Source organism: Scyliorhinus torazame, chromosome 3, assembly GCF_047496885.1.
Source record: "Scyliorhinus torazame isolate Kashiwa2021f chromosome 3, sScyTor2.1, whole genome shotgun sequence".
Classification (NCBI taxonomy): Eukaryota; Metazoa; Chordata; class Chondrichthyes; order Carcharhiniformes; family Scyliorhinidae; genus Scyliorhinus; species Scyliorhinus torazame.
Window position 1 is genome coordinate 363,201,611 of NC_092709.1, and position 26,379 is coordinate 363,227,989.

General features: G+C 51.0%; 1 protein-coding gene across 1 annotated transcript in view; it reads right to left on the bottom strand.

Annotated features, from left to right (window-relative positions):
* LOC140409442 (disintegrin and metalloproteinase domain-containing protein 12-like) overlaps positions 1-26,379 on the bottom strand; it is a 995,079-nt gene that overhangs the window by 67,457 nt on the left and 901,243 nt on the right. Inside the window, exons 16-17 of the mRNA XM_072497875.1 lie at positions 22,232-22,346; positions 8,025-8,178 (exon numbers count right to left, since the gene is read on the bottom strand). Of these exons, the coding sequence (XP_072353976.1) occupies positions 8,025-8,178; positions 22,232-22,346 (269 nt within the window). The remainder of the gene's footprint in view (positions 1-8,024; positions 8,179-22,231; positions 22,347-26,379) is intronic.

A 26,379-nucleotide genomic window follows, 5' to 3' on the forward strand; every position in this document is an offset into this window, starting at 1 on the left:
ATCCTCACTCTGCCCCTCCTCACACTGACCCTCCTCACACTGCCCCTCCTCACACTGACCCTCCTCACACTGCCCCTCCTCACACTGACCCTCCTCGCACTGACCCTCCTCACACTGACCCTCCTCACACTGACCCTCCTCACACTGCCCCTCCTCACACTGCCCCTCCTCACACTGACCCTCCTCACACTGCCCCTCCTCACACTGACCCTCCTCGCACTGACCCTCCTCCTCACACTGACCCTCCTCACACTGACCATCCTCACACTGACCCTCCTCACACTGACCCTCCTCGCACTGACCCTCCTCCTCACACTGACCCTCCTCACACTGACCCTCCTAACACTGACCCTCCTCACACTGACCCTCCTCGCACTGACCCTCCTCGCACTGACCCTCCTCGCACTGACCCTCCTCACACTGAGCCTCCTCACACTGACCCTCCTCCTCACACTGACCCTCCTCACACTGACCCTCCTCACACTGCCCCTCCTCACACTGACCCTCTTCACACTGACCCTCCTCACACTGCCCCTCCTCGCACTGACCCTCCTCGCACTGACCCTCCTCACACTGACCCTCCTCACACTGACCCTCCTCACACTGACCCTCCTCACACTGCCCCTCCTCACACTGACCCTCCTCGCACTGACCCTCCTCGCACTGACCCTCCTCACACTGACCCTCCTCACACTGACCCTCCTCCTCACACTGACCCTCCTCACACTGACCCTCCTCACACTGACCCTCCTCCTCACACTGACCCTCCTCGCACTGACCCTCCTCACACTGACCCTCCTCACACTGACCCTCCTCACACTGACGCTCCTCACACTGACCCTCCTCACACTGCCCCTCCTCACACTGACCCTCCTCACACTGACCCTCCTCACACTGACCCTTATCACACTGACCCTCCTCCTCACACAGACCCTCCCCACACTGACCCTCCTCACACTGACGCTCCTCACACTGCCCCTCCTCACACAGCCCCTCCTCACACTGACCCTCCTCACACTGCCCCTCCTCACACTGACCCTCCTCACACTGACCCTCCTAACACAGACCCTCCTCACACTGACCCTCCTCACACTGACCCTCCTCACACTGACCCTCCTCACACTGACCCTCCTCACACTGTCCCTCCTCATACTGACCCTCCTCACACTGTCCCTCCTCACACTGTCCCTCCTCACACTGACCCTCCTCACACTGACCCTCCTCACACTGACCCTCCTCCTCACACTGACCCTCCTCACACTGTCCCTCCTCATACTGACCCTCCTCACACTGTCCCTCCTCACACTGTCCCTCCTCACACTGACCCTCCTCACACTGTCCCTCCTCATACTGACCCTCTCCTCACACTGACCCTCCTCACACTGTCCCTCCTCATACTGACCCTCCTCACACTGACCCTCCTCACACTGACCCTCCTCCTCACACTGACCCTCCTCACACTGACGCTCCTCACACTGACCCTCCTCACACTGACCCTCCTCCTCACACTGACCCTCCTCACACTGACCCTCATCACACTGCCCCTCCTCACACTGCCCCTCCTCACACTGACCCTCATCCTCACACTGACCCTCCTCACACTGACCCTCCTCACACTGATCTTCCTCACATTGACCCTCCTCCTCACACTGACCCTCCTCCTCACACTGACCCTCCTCACACTGACCCTCCTCACGCTGACCCTCCTCACACTGACCCTCCTCACACTGACCCTCCTCACACTGACCCTCCTCACACTGACCCTCCTCACACTGGCCCTCCTCCTCGCACTGACCCTCCTCACACTGGCCCTCGTCACACTGACCCTCCTCACACTGACCCTCCTCCTCACACTGACCCTCCTCACACTGACCCTCCTCACACTGACCCTCCTCACACTGGCCCTCCTCCTCACACTGACCCTCCTCACACTGGCCCTCGTCACACTGACACTCCTCCTCACACTGACCCTCCTCACACTGACCCTCCTCACACTGACCCTCCTCACACTGACCCTCCTCACACTGACCCTCCTCACACTGACACTCCTCACACTGACCCTCCTCACACTGACCCTCCTCCTCACACTGACCCTCCTCCTCACACTGACCCTCCTCACACTGACCCTCCTCACACTGACCCTCCTCCTCACACTGAACCTCCTCACACTGACCCTCCTCACACTGCCCCTCCTCACACTGAAACTCCTCACACTGACCCTCCTCACACTACCCTCCTCACACTGACCCTCCTCCTCACACTGACCCTCCTCACACTGACCCTCCTCCTCACAGTGGCCCTCCTCACACTGACCCTCCTCCTCACACTGACCCTCCTCACACTGACCCTCCTCACACTGGCCCTCCTCACACTGGCCCTCCTCGCACTTTCACCGGCCCCCTCCTAATTCAGACCCCAGCCCCCTCCTCATTCTGCCCCCGGCCCCCTCCTCAATCAGACCCCGACCCCCTCCTCACTCAGACCCCGGCCCCCTCCTCACTCAGCCTCCGGCCCCCTTCTCACTCAGACCCCGGCTCCCTCCTCACTCAGACCGCGGCCCCCTCCTCACTCAGACCCCGGCCTCCTCCTCACTCAGACCCCAGCCCCCTCCTCACTCAGACACCGGCCCCCTCCTCACTCAGACACCGGCCCCCTCCTCACTGAGACCCCGGCTCCCTCCTCACTCAGACCCCAGCCCCCTCCTCACTCAGACCCCAGCCCCCTCCTCACTCAGACCCCAGCCCCCTCCTCACTCAGACACCGGCCCCCTCCTCACTCAGACACCGGCCCCCTCCTCACTCAGACACCGGCCCCCTCCTCACTCAGACACCGGCCCTCTCCTCACTCAGACACCGGCCCCCTCCTCACTCAGACACCGGCCCCCTCCTCACTCAGACACCGGCCCCCTCCTCACTGAGACCCCGGCTCCCTCCTCACTGAGACACCAGCCCCCTCCTCACTCAGACACCGGGCCCTCCTCACTCAGCCCCCGGCCTCCTCCTCACTCAGACCCCGGCCCCCTCCTCACTCAGACCCCGGTCCCCTCCTCACTCAGACACCGGCCCCCTCCTCACTCAGACCCCGGCCCCCTCCTCACTCAGACCCCGGTCCCCTCCTCACTGCGACCACGGCCCCCTCCTCACTCAGACACCGGCCCCCTCCTCACTCAGACACCGGCCCCCTCCTCACTCAGACCCCGGCCCCCTCCTCACTCAGACCCCGGCCCCCTCCTCACTCAGACCCCGGCCCCCTCCTCACTCAGACACCAGCCCCATCCTCACTCAGACCCCGGCCCCCTCCTCACTCAGACCCCGGCCCCCTCCTCCCTCAGCCCCCGGCCTCCTCCTCACTCAGCCCCCGGCCCCCTCCTCACTCAGCCCCCGGCCCCTCCTCACTCAGAGCCCGGCCCCCTCCTCACTCAGACACCAGCCCCTCCTCACTCAGACCGCGGCCCCCTCCTCACTCAGCCCCCGGCCCCCTCCTCACTCAGCCCCCGGCCCCTCCTCACTCAGAGCCCGGCCCCCTCCTCACTCAGACACCAGCCCCATCCTCACTCAGACCCCGGCTCCCTCCTCCCTCAGCCCCCGGCCTCCTCCTCACTCAGCCCCCGGCCCCCTCCTCACTCAGCCCCCGGCCCCCTCCTCATTCACTCAGCCCCCGGCCCCTCCTCACTCAGAGCCCGGCCCCCTCCTCACTCAGACACCAGCCCCATCCTCACTCAGACCCCGGCTCCCTCCTCCCTCAGCCCCCGGCCTCCTCCTCACTCAGCCCCCGGCCCCCTCCTCACTCAGCCCCCGGCCCCCTCCTCATTCACTCAGCCCCCAGCCCCCTCCTCACTCAGACACCGGGCCCCTCCTCACTCGGACACCGGGCCCTCCTCACTCAGCCCCCGGCCCCCTCCTCACTCAGACCGCGGCCCCCTCCTCACTCAGCCCCCGGCCCCCTCCTCACTCAGACACCGGGCCCCTCCTCACTTGGACACCGGGCCCTCCTCACTCAGCACCCGGCCCCCTCCTCACTCAGACACCGGCCCCATCCTCACTCAGACCGCGGCCCCCTCCTCACTCAGCCCCCGGCCCCCTCCTCACTCAGACACCGGCCCCCTCCTCACTCAGACACCGGGCCCTCCTCACTCAGCACCCGGCCCCCTCCTCACTCAGACACCGGCCCCATCCTCACTCAGACCGCGGCCCCCTCCTCACTCAGCCCCCGGCCCCCTCCTCACTCAGCCCCCGGCCCCCTCCTCACTCAGACACCGGCCCCCTCCTCACTCAGACACCGGGCCCCCCTCACTCAGTTAGTGGCACCAGTCTTGAATCTGATCTTGTCACTCTCCTGCTCTTCATCTCTCCCATCTCCTGTCTCCACTCACTCTCCTCCTCACCGACAGTTACATATATTGAAGGCCTTTTTCCATCTCCATTCCTGACGACTACCAGATTACATAAGAACATAAGAACTAGGAGCAGGAGTCGGCCATCTGGCCCCTCGAGCCTGCTCCACCATTCAATGAGATCATGGCTGATCTTTGTGGACTCAGCTCCACTTTCCGGCCCGAACACCATAACCCTTAATCCCTTTATTCTTCAAAAAACTATCTATCTTTATCTTAAAAACATTTAATGAAGGAGCCTCTACTGCTTCACTGGGCAAGGAATTCCATAGATTCACAACCCTTTGGGTGAAGAAGTTCCTCCTAAACTCAGTCCTAAATCTACTTCCCCTTATTTTGAGGCTATGCCCCCTAGTTCTGCTTTCACCCACCAGTGGAAACAACCTGCCCGCATCTATCCTATCTATTCCCTTCATAATTTTATATGTTTCTATAAGATCCCCCTCATCCTTCTTAATTCCAACGAGTACAGTCCCAGTCTACTCAACCTCTCCTCGTAATCCAAGCCCTTCAGCTCTGGGATTAACCTAGTGAATCTCTTCTGCACACCCTCCAGTGCCAGTACGTCCTTTCTCAGGTAAGGAGACCAAAACTGAACACAATACTCCAGGTGTGGCCTCACTAACACCTTATACAATTGCAGCATAACCTCCCTAGTCTGAAACTCCATCCCTCTAGCAATGAAGGACAAAACTCCATTTGCCGTCTTAATCACCTGTTGCACCTGCACACCAACTTTTTGCGACTCATGCACTAGCACACCCAGGTCTCTCTGCACAACAGCATGTTTTAATATTTCATCATTTAAATAATAATCCCTTTTGCTAATATTCCTACCAAAATGGATACCTTCACATTTGTCAACATTATATTCCATCTGCCAGACCATAGCCCATTCACTTAGCCTATCCAAATCCCTCTGCAGACTTCCGGTATCCTCTGCACTTTTTGCTTTACCACTCATCTTAGTGTCGTCTGCAAACTTGGACACATTGCCCTTGGTCCCCAACTCCAAATCATCTATGTAAATTGTGAACAGTTGTGGGCCCAACACTGATCCCTGAGGGACACCACGAGCTACTGATTGCCAACCAGAGAAACACCCATTAATCCCCACTCTTTACTTTCTATTAATTAACCAATCCTCTATCCACGCTACTACTTTCCCCTTAATGCCATGCATCTTTATCTTATGCAGCAACCTTTTGTGTGGCACCTTCTCAAAGGCTTTCTGGAAATCCAGATATACCACATCCATTGGCTCCCCGTTATCTACCGCACTGGTAATGTCCTCAAAAAATTCCACTAAATTAGTTTGGCACGACCTGCCCTTTATGAACCCATGCTGCGTCTGCCCAATGGGACAATTTCTATCCAGATGCCTTGCTATTTCTTCCTTGATGATAGATTCCAGCATCTTCCCTACTACCGAAGTTAAGCTCACTGGCCTAAAATTACCCGCTTTCTGCCTACCTCCTTTTTTAAACAGTAGTGTCATGTTTGCTAATTTCCAATCCGCCGGGACCACCCCAGAGTCTAGTGAATTTTGGTAAATTATCACTAGTGCATTTGCAATTTCCCTAGCCATCCCTTTTAGCACTCTGGGACGCATTCCATCAGGTCCAGGAGACTTGTCTACCTCTAGCCCCATTAGCTTGTCCATCACTACCTCCTTGGTGATAACAATCCTCTCAAGGTTCTCACCTGTCATAGCCTCATTTCCATCAGTCACTGGCATGTTATTTGTGTCTTCCACTGTGAAGATCGACCCAAAAACCTGTTCGTTGCTCAGCCATTTCCCCATCTCCCATTATTAAATCTCCCTTCTCATCCTCTAAAGGACCAATATTTATCTTCGCCACTCTTTTTTGTTTTATACATTCGTAGAAACCTTTACTATCTGTTTAAATATTCCGAGCAAGTTTACTTTCATAAACTATCTTCCTCTTCTTTAAAGCTTTTTTAGTAGCTTTCTGTTGCCCTCTAAAGATTTCCCAGTCCTCTAGTCTCCCACTAATCTTTGCCACTTCCTGCATTGGTTCCCATCCCCCTGCCACATTAGTTTAAACCCTCCCCAACACCTCTGGCAAACTCCCCCCCCCCAGGCCATTGGTTTCAGTCCTGCCCAGATGCAGACCGTCCGGTTTGTACTGGTCCCACCGCCCCCAGAACCGGTTCCAATGCCCCAGGAATTTGAATCCCTCCCTATTGCACCATCTCTCAAGCCACGCATTCATCCTATCTATCCTGACATTCCTACTCTGACTAGCTCGTGGCACTGGTAGCAATCCTGAGATTACTCCCTTTGAAGTCCTACTTTATAGTTTAAATCCTAACTCCTTGAATTCAGCTTGTAGGACCTCATTCATATTTTTACCTATATTGTTGGTGCCTATATGCACCACAACAGCTGGCTGTTCACCGTCCACCCCCCTCCCCCCCAGAATGTCCTGCAGCCGCTCCGAGACATCCTTGACCCTTGCACCAGGGAGGCAACATACCATCCTGGAGTCTCGATTGCGTCTGCAGAACCGCCTGTCTATTCCACTTACAATTGAGTCCCCTATCACTATAGCCCTGCCATTCTCCTTCCTGCCCAGCTGCGCAGCAGAGCCAGCCACGGTGCCATGAACCTGGCTGCTGCTGCCTTCCCCTGGTGAGCCATCTCCCTCAACAGTATGCAAAGCAGTATCTCTGTTTTGCAGGGAGATGACCGCAGGGGATACCTGCACTGCCTTCCTACTCTTGCTCTGTCTTTTGGTCACCCATTTTCTATCTCCCTCAGTACCTTTCACCTGCGGTGTGACCAACTCGCTAAACGTGCTATCCACGATGTCCTCAGCATCGCGGATGCTCCAAAGTGAGTCCATCCGCAGCTCCAGAGCCGTCAAGCGGTCTAACAGGAGCTGCAACTGGACACACTTCTTGCACGTGAAGGAGCCAGGGACAGTGGACGTGTCCCTGAGCTCCCACATCGCACACGAGGAGCATGACACGGGTCTGAGATCTCCTGCCACGTCTTAAACCTTCGGTTAACTTCAACAACTACAATTTCAAAAAAAAAGAAGAAAAAATAAATAAATACACCAACGAAAAGAAAAAGAAAACAGAAAAATTACTTACCCGTCACTTACCAGGGATAAAAAGCACCTCCTAACCCCAAACTTCAAATTCCCACCTAGCTTCAAATTCCCAAACTCACTCTTTGCTGTCTCACTCTGGCTGTGTCTTCTCTGGCTCACTGGGAGAACTCACTGGGAGTGAGTTTACAAGTTGCTCTTTTTAAACTGTCCTGAATTGACTCCCCTCCCCACCTGCTTTTAGTTCAAAGTAGATTAAGGTGACTGACACTTAACTGCCAACCAGTTATGTGAGTGGGTGGGGCAGCCCTTGTTAACCTTTACTGCGCAATTCTAGATTAATTTAAATTCTTTAAATTTAAAAAGGAAAATTCTTACCGATTGAATTCAATTTAAATCAATTCCCACCTAGCTTCAAATTCCCAAACTCACTCTTCGCTGTGTCTCACTCTGGCTGTGTCTTCTCTGGCTCACTGGGAGAACTCCAGAGGAGAATTCTGCTAATTGAAGCTGTTGAAAGCTCCCTGGTCTCACTTTCAGTTGATTCTTACCGTGGACCATCAGCAACTCCTCGGGTTGCTAGAGATCTTGCACTTGCTGCAATTGCCCTGTTGAAAAGCAGCTTCCCGAGGAAATAGCCCAGAATTGGAACGCTCAAAGCTGGCGCCAAGATGGCAACTGTCAGAGCAGCTGGATGTAAACTACCTGCAGGAACGGAGAAAAAAATAGGTCAAGGTCCAGTCATAAAACCGCAGCAGCTCGGGCAGTCACACCCTGGCTGTGAGGAGGTGAGAAACTGCACACTATGATCCAGATGTTGTTTCATTCACAATTCACACTCTGCAGCCTAATCCTCTTTACAACTGAAACGACAAACTAACTTTTAATTTTGTGCTTCAGTAAAATACAAGTTTGTCCATGTTCACATGGACATTTCATTCCCTAATAGCCAGTGGCCCATTTAACTCTTTGTAACCAAGTACAAATGAGTATTGAAATAGGAGGGTAAAGCAGAGGATTGAGTGGCTGGAAAGTTGGGGCAGGGGCTCGGACTTCAGATTCTCGGGATATTGGGGTGGCTCTGGGGGAGATGGGACCACCCCAGGTCGGATGGATTGCACCTAAATCGAGTCGGGGTGGAGTTTCTCGAGTGGTGTTTGTTAGTGTTGTTGGGGAGGATTTAAACTAACTGTGGGGGTGAGGGAACCAGGAGAAATGGTCAGAGAGGAGTTCCAATGTGCACAAAACACGGAGAAACGGACAGAACAGGAAAAATGCAAAGTCAGTAATTAAACAGGCCCAGAGTAAGGGAGAAATGATTGAAATCTGCATCAGGGTAACTGTACATGTATGTGGATTCACGGAGTGTGGTTAATATGTTTGCTGAGTCACAGGCGCAGATTACCAGCTGAAAGTACGATGTTGGGACAAAACCATAGACCTGGTGCAAAGAAGAGCAGCATTAATTTCAGCGGGAGCGGCGCGCAGGGGCCTTCTGGGAGGTACGTTTCTGTTCTTCTTTTCTGTTTTATTATTATTTTTTATATATAAGGCGGGAACCGGAAGTTCGCCCGCGGACTTCTGGGAAGGTCCCCCCCGCCCCCCCCCCACCAATAAATTCTGGTGGAGAGGAAACCCGAGACACTACACGTGTAGTGTCTCCCACCCGCCCTCCTCCTCTAACCTAATAATAACACCCATTGGTGTGAGGTAAGGGCCAGATTATATTATTATATAAAAAAAATAATTATTTATTAACCAGATCTTGGTAGAAAGTTAGAGGAATGGCAGGGAAGGGAGTGCAATGTTCCTCCTGCAGGATGTTTGAGGTGAGGGATGCCGTTAGTGTCCCTGCTGATTTTACCTGCAGGAAGTGCTGCCATCTCCAGCTCCTCCAAGACCGAGTTAGGGAACTGGAGCTGGAGTTGGAAGAACTTCGGATCATTCGGGAGGCAGAGGGGGTCATAGATAGCAGCTTCAGGGAATTAGTTACACCAAAGATTGGAGATAGGTGGGTAACTGTAAGAGGGACTGGGAAGAAGCAGTCAGTGCAGGGATCCCCTGCGGTCGTTCCCCTGAGTAACAAGTATACCGCTTTGGATACTTGTGGGGGGGGGGGGAACTTACCAGGGGTAAGCCTTGGGGTACGGGCCTCTGGCACGGAGTCTGTCCCTGTTGCTCAGAAGGGAAGGGGGGAGAGGAGCAGAGCATTAGTAATTGGGGACTCAATAGTCAGGGGCATAGATAGGAGATTTTGTGGGAGCCTGAGAGACTCACGTTTGGTATGTTGCCTCCCAGGTGCAAGGGTACGTGATGTCTCGGATCGTGTTTTCTGGGTCCTAAAAGGGGAGGGGGAGCAGCCCCAAGTTGTGATCCACATTGGCACTAACGACATAAGTAGGAAAGGGGACAAGGATGTCAGGCAGGCTTTCAGGGAGCTAGGATGGAAGCTCAGAACTAGAACAAACAGAGTTGTTATCTCTGGGTTGTTGCCCGTGCCACGTGATAATGAGATGAGGAATAGGGAGAGAGAGCAATTAAACATGTGGCTACAGGGATGGTGCAGGTGGGAGGGATTCAGATTTCTGGATAACTGGGGCTCTTTCTGGGGAAGGTGGGACCTCTACAGACAGGATGGTCTACATCTGAACCTGAGGGGCACAAATATCCTGGGGGGGAGATTCGCTAGTGCTCTTTGGGGGGGTTTAAACTAATGCAGCAGGGGCATGGGAACCTGGATTGTAGTTTTAGGGTGAGGGAGATTGAGAGTATAGAGGTCAGGAGCACAGATTTGACTTTGCAGGAGGGAGCCAGTGTTCAGGTAGGTGGTTTGAAGTGTGTCTACTTCAATGCCAGGAGTATACGAAACAAGGTAGGGGAACTGGCAGCATGGGTTGGTACCTGGGACTTCGATGTTGTGGCCATTTCGGAGACATGGATAGAGCAGGGACAGGAATGGTTGTTGCAGGTTCCGGGGTTTAGGTGTTTTAGTAAGCTCAGAGAAGGAGGGGGAGGTGTGGCGCTGCTAGTCAAGAGCAGTATTACGGTGGCGGAGAGGATGCTAGATGGGGACTCATCTTCCGAGGTAGTATGGGCTGAGGTTAGAAACAGGAAAGGAGAGGTCACCCTTTTGGGAGTTTTCTATAGGCCTCCAAATAGAACATAGAACATAGAACGATACAGCGCAGTACAGGCCCTTCGGCCCACGATGTTGCACCGAAACAAAAGCCATCTAACCTACACTATGCCATTATCATCCATATGTTTATCCAATAAACTTTTAAATGCCCTCAATGTTGGCGAGTTCACTACTGTTGCAGGTAGTTTTCGTTGGAGAGAAGAAGGTTAAGAGGAGACTTAATAGAGGCATACAAAATGATCAGGGGGTTGGATAGGGTGGACAGTGAGAGCCTTCTCCCGCGGATGGAAATGGCTGGCACGAGGGGACATAACTTTAAACTGAGGGGTAATAGATATAGGACAGAGGTCAGAGGTAGGTTCTTTACGCAAAGAGTAGTGAGGCCGTGGAATGCCCTACCTGCTACAGTAGTGAACTCGCCAACATTGAGGGCATTTAAAAGTTTATTGGATAAACATATGGATGATAATGGCATAGTGTAGGTTAGATGGCTTTTGTTTCGGTGCAACATCGTGGGCCGAAGGGCCTGTACTGCGCTGTATTGTTCTATGTTCTATGTAATATTAAATATTCCTCGGTACTGTGACGGAAATGTAATGGGAGGGATTCTCCGGGATCGGGAAACCAATTGTGCGGAGAATCGGTTTTGATGCCAAAACGGCGGTGCGCCAGTTTCACGCCAAATCACAATTCTCCGTCGCCTTGACAGCGGCATCAATACTTTCACACAGACAGTAAATGTCGTTAGCATATCATTAGCGCACCAGGTCCCGTATTCTCTGGGGCCTCCGCAATTCACCGCCTCTGTGGGCTGAATTCCCGACGGCAGGATTCACTTGTGCTTTTAAAATTGGCTGCTGATGGAGAGAGAGGGGTAAGGACACAGAGAGGTACAACTGTGGACTGCCGGACCGGATGCTGGCGGGATTGGCTGGGGGGGTCACTGCCAAGGCCAGGGGGAGGGTAATAATGGGGGAACAGGGTATGTGGCTGGGGTTATCCACCTTGGGACTGGGGCGGTGCCCAGGCACAGACCTGCAAGGTGGCTGTACACCCCACTGACAACCCACCTTGGCCTCTGTCTCTGCATTTTGACGCCGCTCGCACGGGTATCCCCAACCCGCCCACGCCCACACCCCACATCCTCATGGGATTTTAATCCGGACAAATGTGGGGTAATGCATTTTGGTAGGTCTAACACAGAGGAGACGCAATGCGGGCAGCATTGTAACACAGTGGGTAGCACTCTAGTTTCACAGTTCCAGGGTGCCAGGTTCGACTCCCAGGTTGCTTCACTGTCTGTGTGCAGTCGGCATGCTCTCTCCGTGTCTGCGTGGGTTTCCTCCTGGTGCTCCGGTTTCATAAAAACATAAGAACATAAGAACTAGTAGCAGGAGTCGGCCATCTGGCCCCTCGAGCCTGCTCCGTCATTCAATGAGATCATGGCTGATCTTTTGTGGACTCAGCTCCACTTTCCCACCCGAACACCATAACCCCTAATCCCTTTATTCTTCAAAAAACTATCGATCTTTATCTTAAAAACATTTAATGAAGGAGCCTCAACTGCTTCACTGGGCAAGGAATTCCAGAGATTCACAACCCTTTGGGTGAAGAAGTTCCTCCTAAACTCAGTCCGAAATCTACTTCCCCTTATTTTGAGGCTATGCCCCCTAGTTCTGCTTTCACCCACCAGTGGAAACAACCTGCCCGCATCTATCCTATCTATTCCCTTCATAATTTTATATGTTTCGATAAGATTCCCCCTCATCCTTCTAAATTTCAACGAGTACAGTCCCAGTCTACTCAACCTCTCCTCGTAATCCAACCCCTTCAGCTCTGGGATTAACCTAGTGAATCTCCTCTGCACACCCCCCAGTGCCAGTACGTCCTTTCTCAGGTAAGGAGACCAAAACTGAACACAATACTCCAGGTGTGGCCTCACTAACACCTTATACAATTGCAGCATAACCTCCCTAGTCTTAAACTCCATCCCTCGAGCAATGAAGGACAAAATTCCATTTGCCTTTTTAATCACCTGTTGCACCTGTAAACTAACTTTTTGCGACTCATGCACTAGCACACCCAGGTCTCTCTGCACAGCAGCATGTTTTAATATTTTATCATTTAAATAATAATCCCTTTTGCTGTTATTCCTACCAAAATGGATAACCTCACATTTGTCAACATTGTATTCCATCTGCCAGACCCTAGCCCATTCACTTAGCCTATCCAAATCCCTCTGCAGACTTCCAGTATCCTCTGCACTTTCTGCTTTACCACTTATCTTAGTGTCGTCTGCAAACTTGGACACGTTGCCCTTGGTCCCCAACTCCAAATCATCTATGTAAATTGTGAACAATTGTGGGCCCAACACTGATCCCTGAGGGACACCACTAGCTACTGATTGCCAACCAGAGAAACACCCATTAATCCCCACTCTTTGCTTTGTATTAATTAACCAATCCTCTATCCATGCTACTACTTTCCCCTTAATGCCATGCATCTTTATCTTATGCAACAACCTTTTGTGTGGCACCTTGTCAAAGGCTTTCTGGAAATCCAGATATACCACATCCATTGGCTCCCCGTTATCTACCGCACTGTTAATGTCCTCAAAAAATTCCACTAAATTAGTTTGGCACGACCTGCCCTTTATGAACCCATGCTGCGTCTGCCCAATGGGACAATTTCCATCCAGATGCCTCGCTATTTCTTCCTTGATGATAGATTCCAGCATCTTCCCGACTACCGAAGTTAAGCTCACTGGCCTATAATTACCCGCTTTCTACCTACTTCCTATTTTAAACAGTGGTGTCACATTTCCTAATTTCCAATCCGCCGGGACCACCCCAGAGTCTAGTGAATTTTGGTAAATTATCACTAGTGCATTTGCAATTTCCCTAGCCATCTCTTTTAGCACTCTGGGATGCATTCCATCAGGTCCAGGAGACTTAGAACATAGAACATAGAACATAGAATGATACAGTGCAGTACAAGCCCTTCGGCCCACGATATTGCACCGACATAAAAAGTAAAAAAACAAAAGCCATCTAACCTACACTATGCCATTATCATACATATGTTTATCCAATAAACCTTTAAATGCCCTTAATGTTGGCGAGTTCACTACTGTTGCAGGTAGGGCATTCCACGGCCTCACTACTCTTTGCGTAAAGAACCTACCTCTGACCTCTGTCCTATATCTATTACCCCTCAGTTTAAGGCTATGTCCCCTCGTGCCAGCCATTTCCATCTGCGGGAGAAGGCTCTCACTGTCCACCCTATCTAACCCTCTGATCATTTTGTATGCCTCTATTAAGTCACCTCTTAACCTTCTTCTCTCTAACGAAAACAACCTCAAGTCCATCAGCCTTTCCTCATAAGATTTTCCCTCCATACCAGGCAACATCCTGGTAAATCTCCTCTGCACCCGTTCCAAAGCTTCCACGTCCTTCCTATAATGAGGTGACCAGAACTGTACGCAATACTCCAAATGCGGCTGTACCAGAGTTTTGTACAGCTGCAACATGACCTCATGACTCCGGAACTCAATCCCTCTACCAATAAAGGCCAACACTCCATAGGCCTTCTTCACAACCCTATCAACCTGGGTGGCAACTTTCAGGGATCTATGTACATGGACACCGAGATCCCTCTGCTCATCCACACTTCCAAGAACTTTACCATTAGCCAAACATTCCGCATTCCTGTTATTCCTTCCAAAGTGAATCACCTCACACTTCTCTACATTAAACTCCATTTGCCACCTCTCAGCCCAGCTCTGCAGCTTATCTATGTCCCTCTGTAACCTGCAACATCCTTCCGCACTGTCGACAACACCACCGACTTTAGTGTCGTCTGCAAATTTACTCACCCACCCTTCTGCGCCCTCCTCTAGGTCATTGATAAAAATGACAAACAGCAACGGCCCCAGAACAGATCCTTGTGGTACGCCACTTGTAATTGAACTCCATTCTGAACATTTCCCATCAACCACCACCCTCTGTCTACTGTCAGCTAGCCAATTTCTGATCCACATCTCTAAATCACCATCAATCCCCAGCCTCCGTATTTTCTGCAATAGCCTACCGTGGGAAACCTTATCAAACGCTTTACTGAAATCCATATACACCACATCAACTGCTCTACCCTCGTCTACCTGTTCAGTCACCTTCTCAAAGAACTCGATAAGGTTTGTGAGGCATGACCTACCCTTCACAAAGCCATGCTGATTATCCCTAATCATATTATTCCTATCTAGATGATTTTAAATCGTGTCTCTTATAATCCCCTCCAAGACTTTACCCACAACAGAAGTGAGGCTCACCGGTCTATAGTTGCCGGGGTTGTCTCTACTCCCCTTCTTGAACAAAGGGACCACATTTGCTGTCCTCCAGTCCTCTGGCACTATTCCTGTCGCCAATGATGACATAAAAATCAAAGCCAAAGGACCAGCAATCTCTTCCCTGGCTTCCCAGAGAATCCTAGGATAAATCCCATCAAGTCCCAGGGACTTATCTATTTTCAGCCTGTCCAGAATTGCCAACACCTCTTCCCTACGTACCTCAATGCCATCTAGTCTAATAGCCTAGGTCTCAGCATTCTCCTCCACAACATTCTCTTTTTCCTGAGTGAATACTGACGAAAAATATTCATTTAGTATCTCGCCTATCTCTTCAGACTCCACACACAATTTCCCATCCCTGTCCTTGACTGGTCCTACTCTTTCCCTAGTCATTCGCTTATTCCTGACATACCTATAGAAAGCTTTTAGGTTTTCCTTGATCCTACATGCCAAATACTTCTCATGTCCCCTCCTTGCTCGTCTTAGCTCTCTCTTTAGATCCTTCCTCGCTACCTTGTAACTATCAATCGCCCCAACTGAAACTTCACACCTCATCTTCACATAGGCCTCCTTCTTCCTGTTAACAAGAGATTCCACTTCTTTGGTAAACCACGGTTCCCTCGCTCTACGCCTTCCTCCCTGCCTGACCGGTACGTACTTATCAAGAACACGCAGTAGCTGATCCTTGAACAAGCTCCACATATCCAGTGTGCCCAACACTTGCAGCCTACTTCTCCAACCTATCCCCCCCAAGTCATGTCTAATGGCATCATAATTGCCCTTCCCCCAGCTATAACTCTTGCCCTGCGGTGTATACTTATCCCTTTCCATCACTAACGTAAACGTCACCGAATTGTGGTCACTGTCCCCAAAGTGCTCTCCTACCTCCAAATCCAACACCTGGCCTGGTTCATTAGCCAAAACCAAATCCAACGTGGCCTCGCCTCTTGTTGGCCTGTCAACATATTGTGTCAGGAAACCCTCCTGCACACATTGTACAAAAAACGACCCATCTAATGTACTCAAACTATATATTTCCCAGTCAATATTTGGAAAGTTAAAGTCTCCCATAATAACTACCCTGTTATTTTCGCTCTTATCCAGAATCATCTTCGCCATCCTTTCCTCTACATCCCTAGAACTATTTGGAGGCCTATAGAAAACTCCCAACAGGGTGACCTCTCCTTTCCTGTTTCTAACCTCAGCCCATACTACCTCGGAAGAAGAGTCCCCATCTAGCATCCTCTCCGCCACCGTAATACTGTTCTTGACTAGCAGCGCCACACCTCCCCCTCTTTTGCCTCCTTCCCTGAGCTTACTAAAACACCTAAATCCCGGAACCTGCAACATCCATTCCTGTCCCTGCTCTATCCATGTCTCCGAAATGGCCACAACATCGAAGTCCCAGGTACCAACCCATGCTGCCAGTTCCCCTACCTTATTTCGTATACTCCTGTACCATTGCTCCATTAAAATCATGTAAGAAAATACCACAATGTCTTTTCTGTGGTAGAGTAGGACACTGGATGGCAAAATGCTATCAAAAACAATGGATGGATTCGAGAGATGATAATGAAGTAGACAATGTTCACTACAATACATCTCCACCTCGTGGTCAACCATGTAACACGTACCAACAAGACACACCCAGTTTGGCTTCTGGTCAGCAACACTGGCTAGGCAACTACAACCATGGTTTGCTTTTACAGTTAATCAACAACAATATCATAATAGCCCAACTGTTTACCACATGGCGTTACAGAATCACCTCAGGCAACTGCCTGTTCGGCCTTCCACCATTATCCAATATGAAGATGATGTTCTGATAACCTCCATCAATAAAGATGATCATGACAAAGATTTACGGGTGGTCTTGAACCACCTCAGTACTAACAGTCACAAAGCTAGCTTTCACAAAGCACAAATTGCCCAGAAAGAAGATGTTTACTTGAGACAGGAACTTTCCAAAGGAAAGAGGGAACTTACTCAGAACAGAACGGCTTCCATCAAAGCAGCTAAAGAACCCTCAATGTATCGCTAAAAAGTTGCCAAGAACTGTCAACTTAAGAAAACTGTCATTATTCTGAATGTTGCTTTATTAATTTAAAGAAATTAACATATCTTGTGAGCTGTGTTTCCTTTAACAGAATCGACAAATTCATCGACAGAAAATCAAGATACAGCACAAGATTGGTTCAGTTATATATTTAATAAGTTATTGTATTTGATATTTTAAAATAAATGTTTAAAATTAGCCTGGAAATTAAAACTTCAAACAATGTGGAAGCTGGTTTTTTAAAAAAAACTTTGATTAAAAGCAAATCTATATTCCAAAAGAACAGATCGTTTAAAGATATTTGATAACGGGAATTTGGCAGCAATCCAACTTTTACTCCCAGTCCATTTGAGTGACAAATATAAAAAAGTTTAGAGGTGCGAATGGCATCATTCCAAGCTATACGCTCCTTTTTGTCTCTGCAAGAAAATTAACCCTTTCAACAAGCTTTTGTGTATAATCCAGAAGATGTCAAAGACTTGACATCAATTTTGATAATCGCTTTACCGTTTATTACTAGATCATATGTTCAACTTTTAAAAAAATATATATTTATTAAAGTTTTTTAACACAATTTTTCTCCCTTACAAACAATAACCCCCCCTCGTAACAAAAAAAACGAGAAATCGCGCAGAGCAAGATATGTACATGGCAAAATGATATATTTACACAGCTTTGTACACTGGCCCTCACCCGTACGTGCCAGTTTCCCCAACCCTTCATGCTATCTCTTGCTCATCCACCCTCCCAGGCAGTCCCCCCTTTCCCACTCCCCCCCTCCCAAGACGTCCCCTCCACCCCCCCCCGCCAAGGTTGCTGCTGCTGCTGACCGACCTTCCTCTAACGCTCCGCGAGATAGTCTAGGAACGGTTGCCACCGCCTGTAGAACCCCTGCGCAGACCCTCTCAAGGCGAACTTAATCCTCTCCGACTTTATGAACCCAGCCATATAATTTATCCAGGCCTCCAGGCTGGGGGGCTTCGCCTCCTTCCACATTAGCAAGATCCTTCGCCGGGCTACTAGGGACGCAAAGGCCAGAATGCCGGCCTCTTTCGCCTCCTGCACTCCCGGTTCGTCCACTACTCCAAATATTGCTAGCCCCCAGCTTGGCTTGACCCCGACTTTCACCACCTGAGATATTGCTCCCGCCACTCCTCTCCAGAACCCCTCCAGTGCCGGGCATATCCAAAACATATGGACATGGTTCGCCGGGCTCCCTGAGCACCTTCCACATCTGTCCTCTACCTCAAAGAACCTACTCAACCTCGCCCCCGTCAAGTGCGCTCTGTGGACCACCTTAAATTGTATCAGGCTGAGCCTGGCACACGAGGAGGAGGAATTAACCCTACCTAGGGCATCAGCCCACAGACCTTCCTCGATCTCCTCACCCAGCTCATCCTCCCATTTACCCTTCAACTCTTCTACCAGCGCTTCCCCCTCTTCTTTCAACTCCTGGTGTATTTCCAACACCTTGCCCTCCCCGACCCATACACCCGAGATCACCCTGTCTTGAATTTCTTGTGCCGGGAGCAACGGGAATTCCCTCACCTGTCGCCTCACAAAAGCCCTCACCTGCATATATCTAAAGGCATTTCCCGGGGGTAACTCGAACTTCTCCTCCAGTGCCCCTAGGCTCGCAAACGTCCCGTCGATGAACAGGTCCCCCATTCTTCCAATCCCTGCCCGATGCCAGCTCTGGAACCCCCCGTCCATCTTCCCCGGGACAAACCGGTGGTTACCCCTGATCGGGGACCACACCGATGCTCCCATTGCACCCCGGTGCCGTCTCCACTGGCCCCAGATCCTTTGCGTTGCCGCCACCACCGGGCTTGTGGTATACTTTGTCGGCGAGAACGGCAGCGGTGCCATCACCAAAGCCCCCAGGCTCGTTCCTTTACAGGACGCCGTCTCCATCCTCTTCCATGCCGCCCCCTCTCCCTCCATAACTCACTTGCGGATCCTCGCCACATTTGCTGCCCAGTAGTAGCTCCCCAGTTTGGCAGCGCCAACCCTCCTCGGTCCCTATTGCGTTCCAGGAACCCTCTCCTTACTCTCGGGGTCTTATTCGCCCACACAAACTCCATAATACTCCTTAGTGATCACGATGGGAAGGCACTGAAACACAAACAGAAACCTCGGAAGGACCACCATTTTGACCAACTGCACTCTACCCGCCAATGTTCAACTTTTTATTGTATAATCATTTTATTTGTATACATGAAATTATTATTATTAACTGTTTATTGCTGAATTATGTAATCATGATATCAATTTTCAATCCGTATATCAATGTTAAGATCTGTAAAATGTTAACTGTAGTATTACAAAATCGAATGACACTTGACTGTGTGCTAGCTGAAAAAGCTGGCACCTACGTCCTGATTGGTGCAGAGTGTTGTACTTTCATTCCCGATAACTCGAAAGAAGTTAAAGATTTGGCATTACATATCCGAAAAGAAATCAAAAAACTTGATCCACCCCAATTTATCTCTCTCTGGGATAAAATTTGTGGGTGTCTTGGACACACTGGAATGTCCACAATAAGAATAATCCTATTCTCCTGTGTAGCTGCATTCATCATTTACATAACATACCAATGTGCTAAGTGCATAAAAAAACTAATCGCTAAACGCAGGGGACCAACTATCAGAATGATTCAAACTGACCCAACTGTACCCCCAATTGATGAACTTGAGCTGAAATACTATTATTGAAATGTTACTGATCAATCAACTATTTGACTGTATTATTAACATATTGTATAATTTATTAATACTGAATCAGTCGGATCAAATTTGATTAATTTATTAATTATAATAATTATTTTGAAATGCCTGTTGCAATGCTAAGTGTCCATTCTATTGTTTAAAACTGTAATGACAATATGAATGAGTTATTCTTGGCGTTTTTACCTATCCTATCGCATTAATGATGTCTTTTATCTTATTCTGATATATCTCACATAATCTTTCGATTTATCAAAGGGCCGACTGTAGAAGCCAGGTATTTCGAATACAACTAGTATAGGTAAAAGATAGCTGTTCAAGCATAAATATTAAGCCCCAGTTTTAAATACCCATTTAAAATGAGAATTTCAGCACCCATAACCTCAGGTCATCTCAAAACATAAAGCTTCAAATTGTCTACGAATTGCCTTTTAAATGACTTTCAAATTGTAATCAATAGAAGACAAATAAAACAATTCTTTTTGGCACCTGAGAAGTTTTAACTTAAATTTTTGCTGAGTCCCAATAATGGAAAGTGCTGCTGGGAACCGAGTGGTAGAAAGAATATAAATTCCTTCAACTTTCCAGTCAAATAATAGTAGGAATCCAACAACTTGGCGTAGTCCAAAAATATTACAGGTTATTTTAACTTGTCGTAGTTCGGCAAGATAGATCCTTCAATTAAAGATTCCTTCAGTCTGCACCGACCCTCTGAAAGACTACCCCACCTCGGTCCACTCCCACCCAATCCCTGTAACCCCACTACCCCACCTCGGTCCACTCCCACCCAATCCCTGTAACCCCACTACCCCACCTCGGCCCACTCCCACCCAATCCCTGTAACCCCACTACCCCACCTCGGCCCACTCCCACCCAATCCCTGTAACCCCACTACCCCACCTCGGCCCACTCCCACCCAATCCCTGTAACCCCACTACCCCACCTCGGTCCACTCCCACCCAATCCCTGTAACCCCACTACCCCACCTCGGTCCACTCCCACCCAATCCCTGTAACCCCACTACCCCACCTCGGACCACTCCCACCCAATCCCTGTAACCCCACTACCCCACCTCGGTCCACTCCCACCCAATCCCTGTAACCCCACTACCCCACCTCGGTCCACTCCCACCCAATCCCTGTAACCCCACTACCCCACCTCGGACCACTCCCACCCAATCCCTGTAACCCCACTACCCCACCTCGGACCACTCCCACCCAATCCCTGTAACCCCACTACCCCACCTCGGCCCACTCCCACCCAATCCCTGTAACCCCACTACCCCACCTCGGCCCACTCCCACCCAATCCCTGTAACCCCACTACCCCACCTCGGCCCACTCCCACCCAATCCCTGTAACCCCACTACCCCACCTCGGTCCACTCCCACCCAATCCCTGTAACCCCACTACCCCACCTCGGTCCACTCCCACCCAATCCCTGTAACCCCACTACCCCACCTCGGTCCACTCCCACCCAATCCCTGTAACCCCACTACCCCACCTCGGACCACTCCCACCCAATCCCTGTAACCCCACTACCCCGCCTTGGTCCACTCCCACCCAATCCCTGTAACCCCACTACCCCACCTCGGTCCACTCCCACCCAATCCCTGTAACCCCACTACCCCACCTCGGTCCACTCCCACCCAATCCCTGTAACCCCACTACCCCACCGAACCTGCACATCTTTGAACACTAAGGGGCAATTTAGCAAGGCCAATCCACCTAACCTGCACATCTTTGAACACTAAGGGGCAATTTAGCAAGGCCAATCCACCTAACGTGCACATCTTTGAACACTCAGAGGAGTTTAGTGCTAGTCCTGTTTGTTTTTGTACAACTGTGTTGAGAAGTGTTTTAATAATCAGAGTATCCCTCAGAGTATCCTCCCACCCCCCTCCCCGTACGTGGGTACTGAGGGGAGGGTACCCTCTTTCTCCAATACAAAATTAATGTTTGTACCGTTTGGCCTTGTATATATTTTTTACTGTTTTGATAAAAAGATATGGTCAATCTGTCTAACCTGCACATCGTTGGACTGTGGGATGAAACCGGAGCACCTGGTGGAAACCCACAGAGATATGGGGAAAGCGTACAAACTCCAGACAGTCACCCAAGGCCGGAATTGAATCCAGGTCCCTGGTGCTGCGAGGTAGCTATCCTAACCACTGTGCCAGTGTGCCGACCCAAGGGCTCATCCGGCATATAAACCCGGGACGTCTTGCAAGCTCTCTAATTATTGTCAGTGCCTTTTCTGTGGCACTGTTGGAGTTTCCAATGTGGAAGGGCCATACAGTTGGGAAGCCCTCAAATGAAATTTAAATATATTTAAAGGAGGTTCCCAACCTTCCTGGGGGTCAACGTTGTTACGTCAATGGTGGAATCAGGGACGATTGCAGCAAACTTGAGCACAAAATCCTGCCCAGAGATAGACACAGCAGCGAGAAAATTAACCATCAGCAACAACACAGTAAATAACTGAAATGATTACCTGAACCTTTATCAATTATCGGTCCGCTGTTAATACTGCCACCTTTCCCTTTGGTATTGCAAAACGGAGGAGCCCAGCCGTTGTCACAGTGACAATTGCCCTTATTGTTACAAACCTGAAACAGTGAAAGAATTCAGAAACTCACAAAATGTACAATGGGGTCTAGCAGAAACCATCTGGACGTCAGTGATGTATCTGTGGTTGTCAGAGGACAATCGACAAACCTCAGGATACCAGTGCAGCAGACAGGAGTCCGCAGTCAATCCATCTTCTCCAATATGAGAGAGGGGCAGGGTATTCATAGTTGACGATGCACTCTGCTCTGTGATCGCTCTGCTCTGTGATCGCTCTGCCCTGTGATCGCTCTGCTCTGTGATCGCTCTGCCCTGTGATCACTCTGCCCTGTGATCGCTCTGCCCTGTGATCGCTCTGCCCTGTGATCGCTCTGCTCTGTGATCGCTCTGCTCTGTGACCGCTCTGCTCTGTGACCGCTCTGCTCTGTGATCGCTCTGCTCTGTGACCGCTCTGCTCTGTGACCGCTCTGCTCTGTGACCGCTCTGCTCTGTGACCGCTCTGCTCTGTGACCGCTCTGCTCTGTGATCGCTCTGCTCTGTGATCGCTCTGCTCTGTGATCGCTCTGCCCTGTGATCGCTCTGCCCTGTGATCGCTCTGCTCTGTGACCGCTCTGCTCTGTGACCGCTCTGCTCTGTGATCGCTCTGCTCTGTGATCGCTCTGCCCTGTGATCGCTCTGCCCTGTGATCGCTCTGCCCTGTGATCGCTCTGCCCTGTGATCGCTCTGCCCTGTGATCGCTCTGCCCTGTGATCGCTCTGCCCTGTGATCGCTCTGCCCTGTGATCGCTCTGCCCTGTGATCGCTCTGCTCTGTGATCGCTCTGCTCTGTGATCACTCTGCTCTGTGATCGCTCTGCCCTGTGATCGCTCTGCCCTGTGATCACTCTGCTCTGTGATCACTCTGCTCTGTGATCATTCTGCGTCCCTTTCTCGTGAACAGAGGAACGCACAGTGGAATAGTCAGAGTACAGAGCTTTTAGAAATAAATTTAGAGTACCCGGTTATTTTTTTCCAATTAAGGGGAATTCAGCGCGGCCAATCCACCTGCCCGGCACATCTTTGGGTTGTGGGGGCGAAACCCACGCAGACACGGGGAGAATGTGCAAACTCCACACGGACAGTGACCCAGAGCCGGGATCGAACCCGGGTCCTCGGCGCCGTGAGGCAGCAGTGCTAACCACTGCGCCGCCGTGCTGCCCCAGAGTACAGAGTTAGGATTTCTGGGCAGGATTTCTACCTACAATATTTACAATGGATCATGAGAGTTTAAAACTGCAATTATTGAACAGCTTTGTCCAATCGGTTAGTGCTAAGCGAGTTCGGGTTTAGAAAAATTACAATGAACTGAATCATCCAGAGTGACTTATGGCAGAGTGAGATTTGTGTCAGGATTGCAGTCTGAGGGATTGTGGAATGCCGGACTGTCAGATGTCCCTGTCTCAGAGTCAGAGGTGGAAGGCAAAATTCTCTGCCTCGTGACGGTGTAAACCTGAACTGTGCTCGGGCGGAGAATCGTGCGTCTGGCCAGAATCAGGGTCCACGCCCGACGCCGATTTGAGGGCCGTGCTCTGGTCCCTCGCTGGTAACAATAAAACGTTTACGCCCTGTACCGTTTAAATATGATTACGCCTTTGACCCAGCATGCTCCAGGCCTCCGCGATGCTCCGCCCTCTCAGGCAGATGTTACCGTGGTTTCCTGCAGGTAATTACAAGTGGCGATTTGGTGACATGGCTCCTGATGGGGAGAAAGGAGGAAGTAAGTTTTAAAAAATATTTAAAGTTGTACCCCTTGCTGGAGGTATGGCTGCCAGACCCAGGGGAGGGGGAGTAACGGGGAGCGGCTTACTCACCCCTCCATGTATTCGGGGTGTCCCCCTTGGGATTGCAGTGCCCTGACTCACGCTGCCATTGCTGCAGTCACAGGCCCCAGGCTGCTCACCCTGCTGACTGCTCAATGTGTCCTGTAAATGTTCACAGAGCCTCTGGTCACTTGGGCGTCCACCAACATGCACGTCTGTGCCTGATACCCAGGCTGTGTGGTTGCCGCATACATCCTGGTGCACTTGTCGGTTCCCGGATTCTTCAAGGCATTCTCTCATGTGAGGGTTTGGCTTTTGGACGATAAGGGTTGCCAGCTGAGGTCTTGGCTAATGACGCCCATCCGGAGACCCTAGACATACTTGGTGAACCATTATAACCACGCCCATGCAGCAATCAAGAGCGTCATTGAGCGGTGCTTCCAATACCTGGACTGCCTGGGTTGGGCGCTCCAATATAGACCCAGGAGGGTCTCTAACATCATGCTGGCCTGCGTCCTCCTCCACACCATCACATTGCAGAGAGAGGGGATATGCTGAGCCAGGAAGAAGAACACCAGGCCTCAGCTGATGAGAAGGATGAGATAGATGGCTGGGAAGGAGCTGGCATGGAGCCCGCTGGCACAGCGCGCCACCCAGCATGCACGGCCGCCGCACATGCACAACCTCGTCACCTCCAGATTTTCCACTAAGAGGCCTGGCCGACAGCTCTGTCACCCTGTCCCACGTCCCCATACTCCCCCCCACATCCCCTTCCAAGTCGTGCCCCTTCCCCATACCAACTCACATCCTCCCCTGCCACCTTCCCTTCACTCCATCCCACCACCCCAGCTTCCCCCACACCGCTCCTTCGAGGGTCCTACCAGCATTATAGGGCAGCCCAGCAGCACATTGGTTAGCACAGTTGCCTTACAGCGCCAGGGACCCGGGGTCGATTCCCGGCTTGGGTCACTGTCTGTGCGGAGTCTGCACATCCTCCCCGTGTGTGCGTGGGTTTCCTCCGGGTGCTCCGGTTTCCTCCCACAGGCCAAAGATGTGCAGGTTAGGTGGATTGGCCGTCAGAAATTGCCCTTAATGTCCAAAATTTCCCTGAGTGTTGGGTGGGGTAACTGGGTTATGGGGATAGAGTGGAGTTGTCGACCTTGGGTGGGTGCTCTTTCCAAGAGCCGGTGCAGACTCGATGGGCCGAATGGCCTCCTTCTGCACTGTAAATTCTATGATTCTATAAGTTTGAGAGAGTCGATGCAGACATGCTGAATTTCTTTAGTTTCCGTAGGAAGTGGAGACGTTGTTGGGCTTTTTTGACTGTTGCATCAACGTGAGTGGACCAGGACAGACTGTTGGTGATGGTGACCCCCAGGAACTTAAAGCTATCGACCATCTCCACTTCGGAGCGATTGATGCAGACGGGAGTGTGTGTCGTGCTGCGCTTCATAGAATTTACAGTGCAGAAGGAGCCCATTCGGCCTATCGAGTCTGCACCAGCTCTTGGAAAGAGCATCCTACTTAAGCCCATGTCTCCACCCTATCCCCGGAACCCAGTAACCCCACCTAACCTTTTTGGACACTAAGGGCAATTTATCATGGCCAATCCACCTAACCTGCACATCTTTGGACTGTGGGAGGCAACCGGAGCACCCGGAGGAAACCCACGCAGACACGGGGAGAACGTGCAGACTCCACACAGACAGTGATCCAAGCCAGGAATCGAACCTGGGTCCCTGGAGCTGTGAAGCAACTGTGCTAACCACTGTGCTACAGTGCTTCCTGAATTCAATGATCAGTTTCTTGGTTTTGCTGACATTTAGAGAGAGGTTGTTTTCGGTACACCCTGCAACCAAGTGGATTCTGATATGTCGTTGTTTGAGATACGCCCCACCACAGTCGTATCATCCGCAAACTTATAGATCGAATTGGAGTTAAATCTTGCCACACAGTTGTGTGTGTATAGGGAGTACAGTAGAGGACTGAGCCCACATCCTTGCGGGGCCCCGGTGTTGAGGACTATTGTGGAGGAGGTGCTGTTACCGATCCTGACAGATTGCGGTCTGTTGGTGAGGAAGTCGAGGATCCAGCTGCACAGGGAGGGGTCAATCCAAGATTGCAGAGTTTGGTTATGAGTCTTGTTGGGATAATGGTGTTGAAGGCGGAGCTGTAGTCTATGAACAGCAGTCTGACGTAGGTGTCCTTGTTGTCGAGGTGTTCGAGTGTTGATTGTAGAGCCAGTGAGATAGCGTCTGCTGTGGGCCGGTTGCGGTG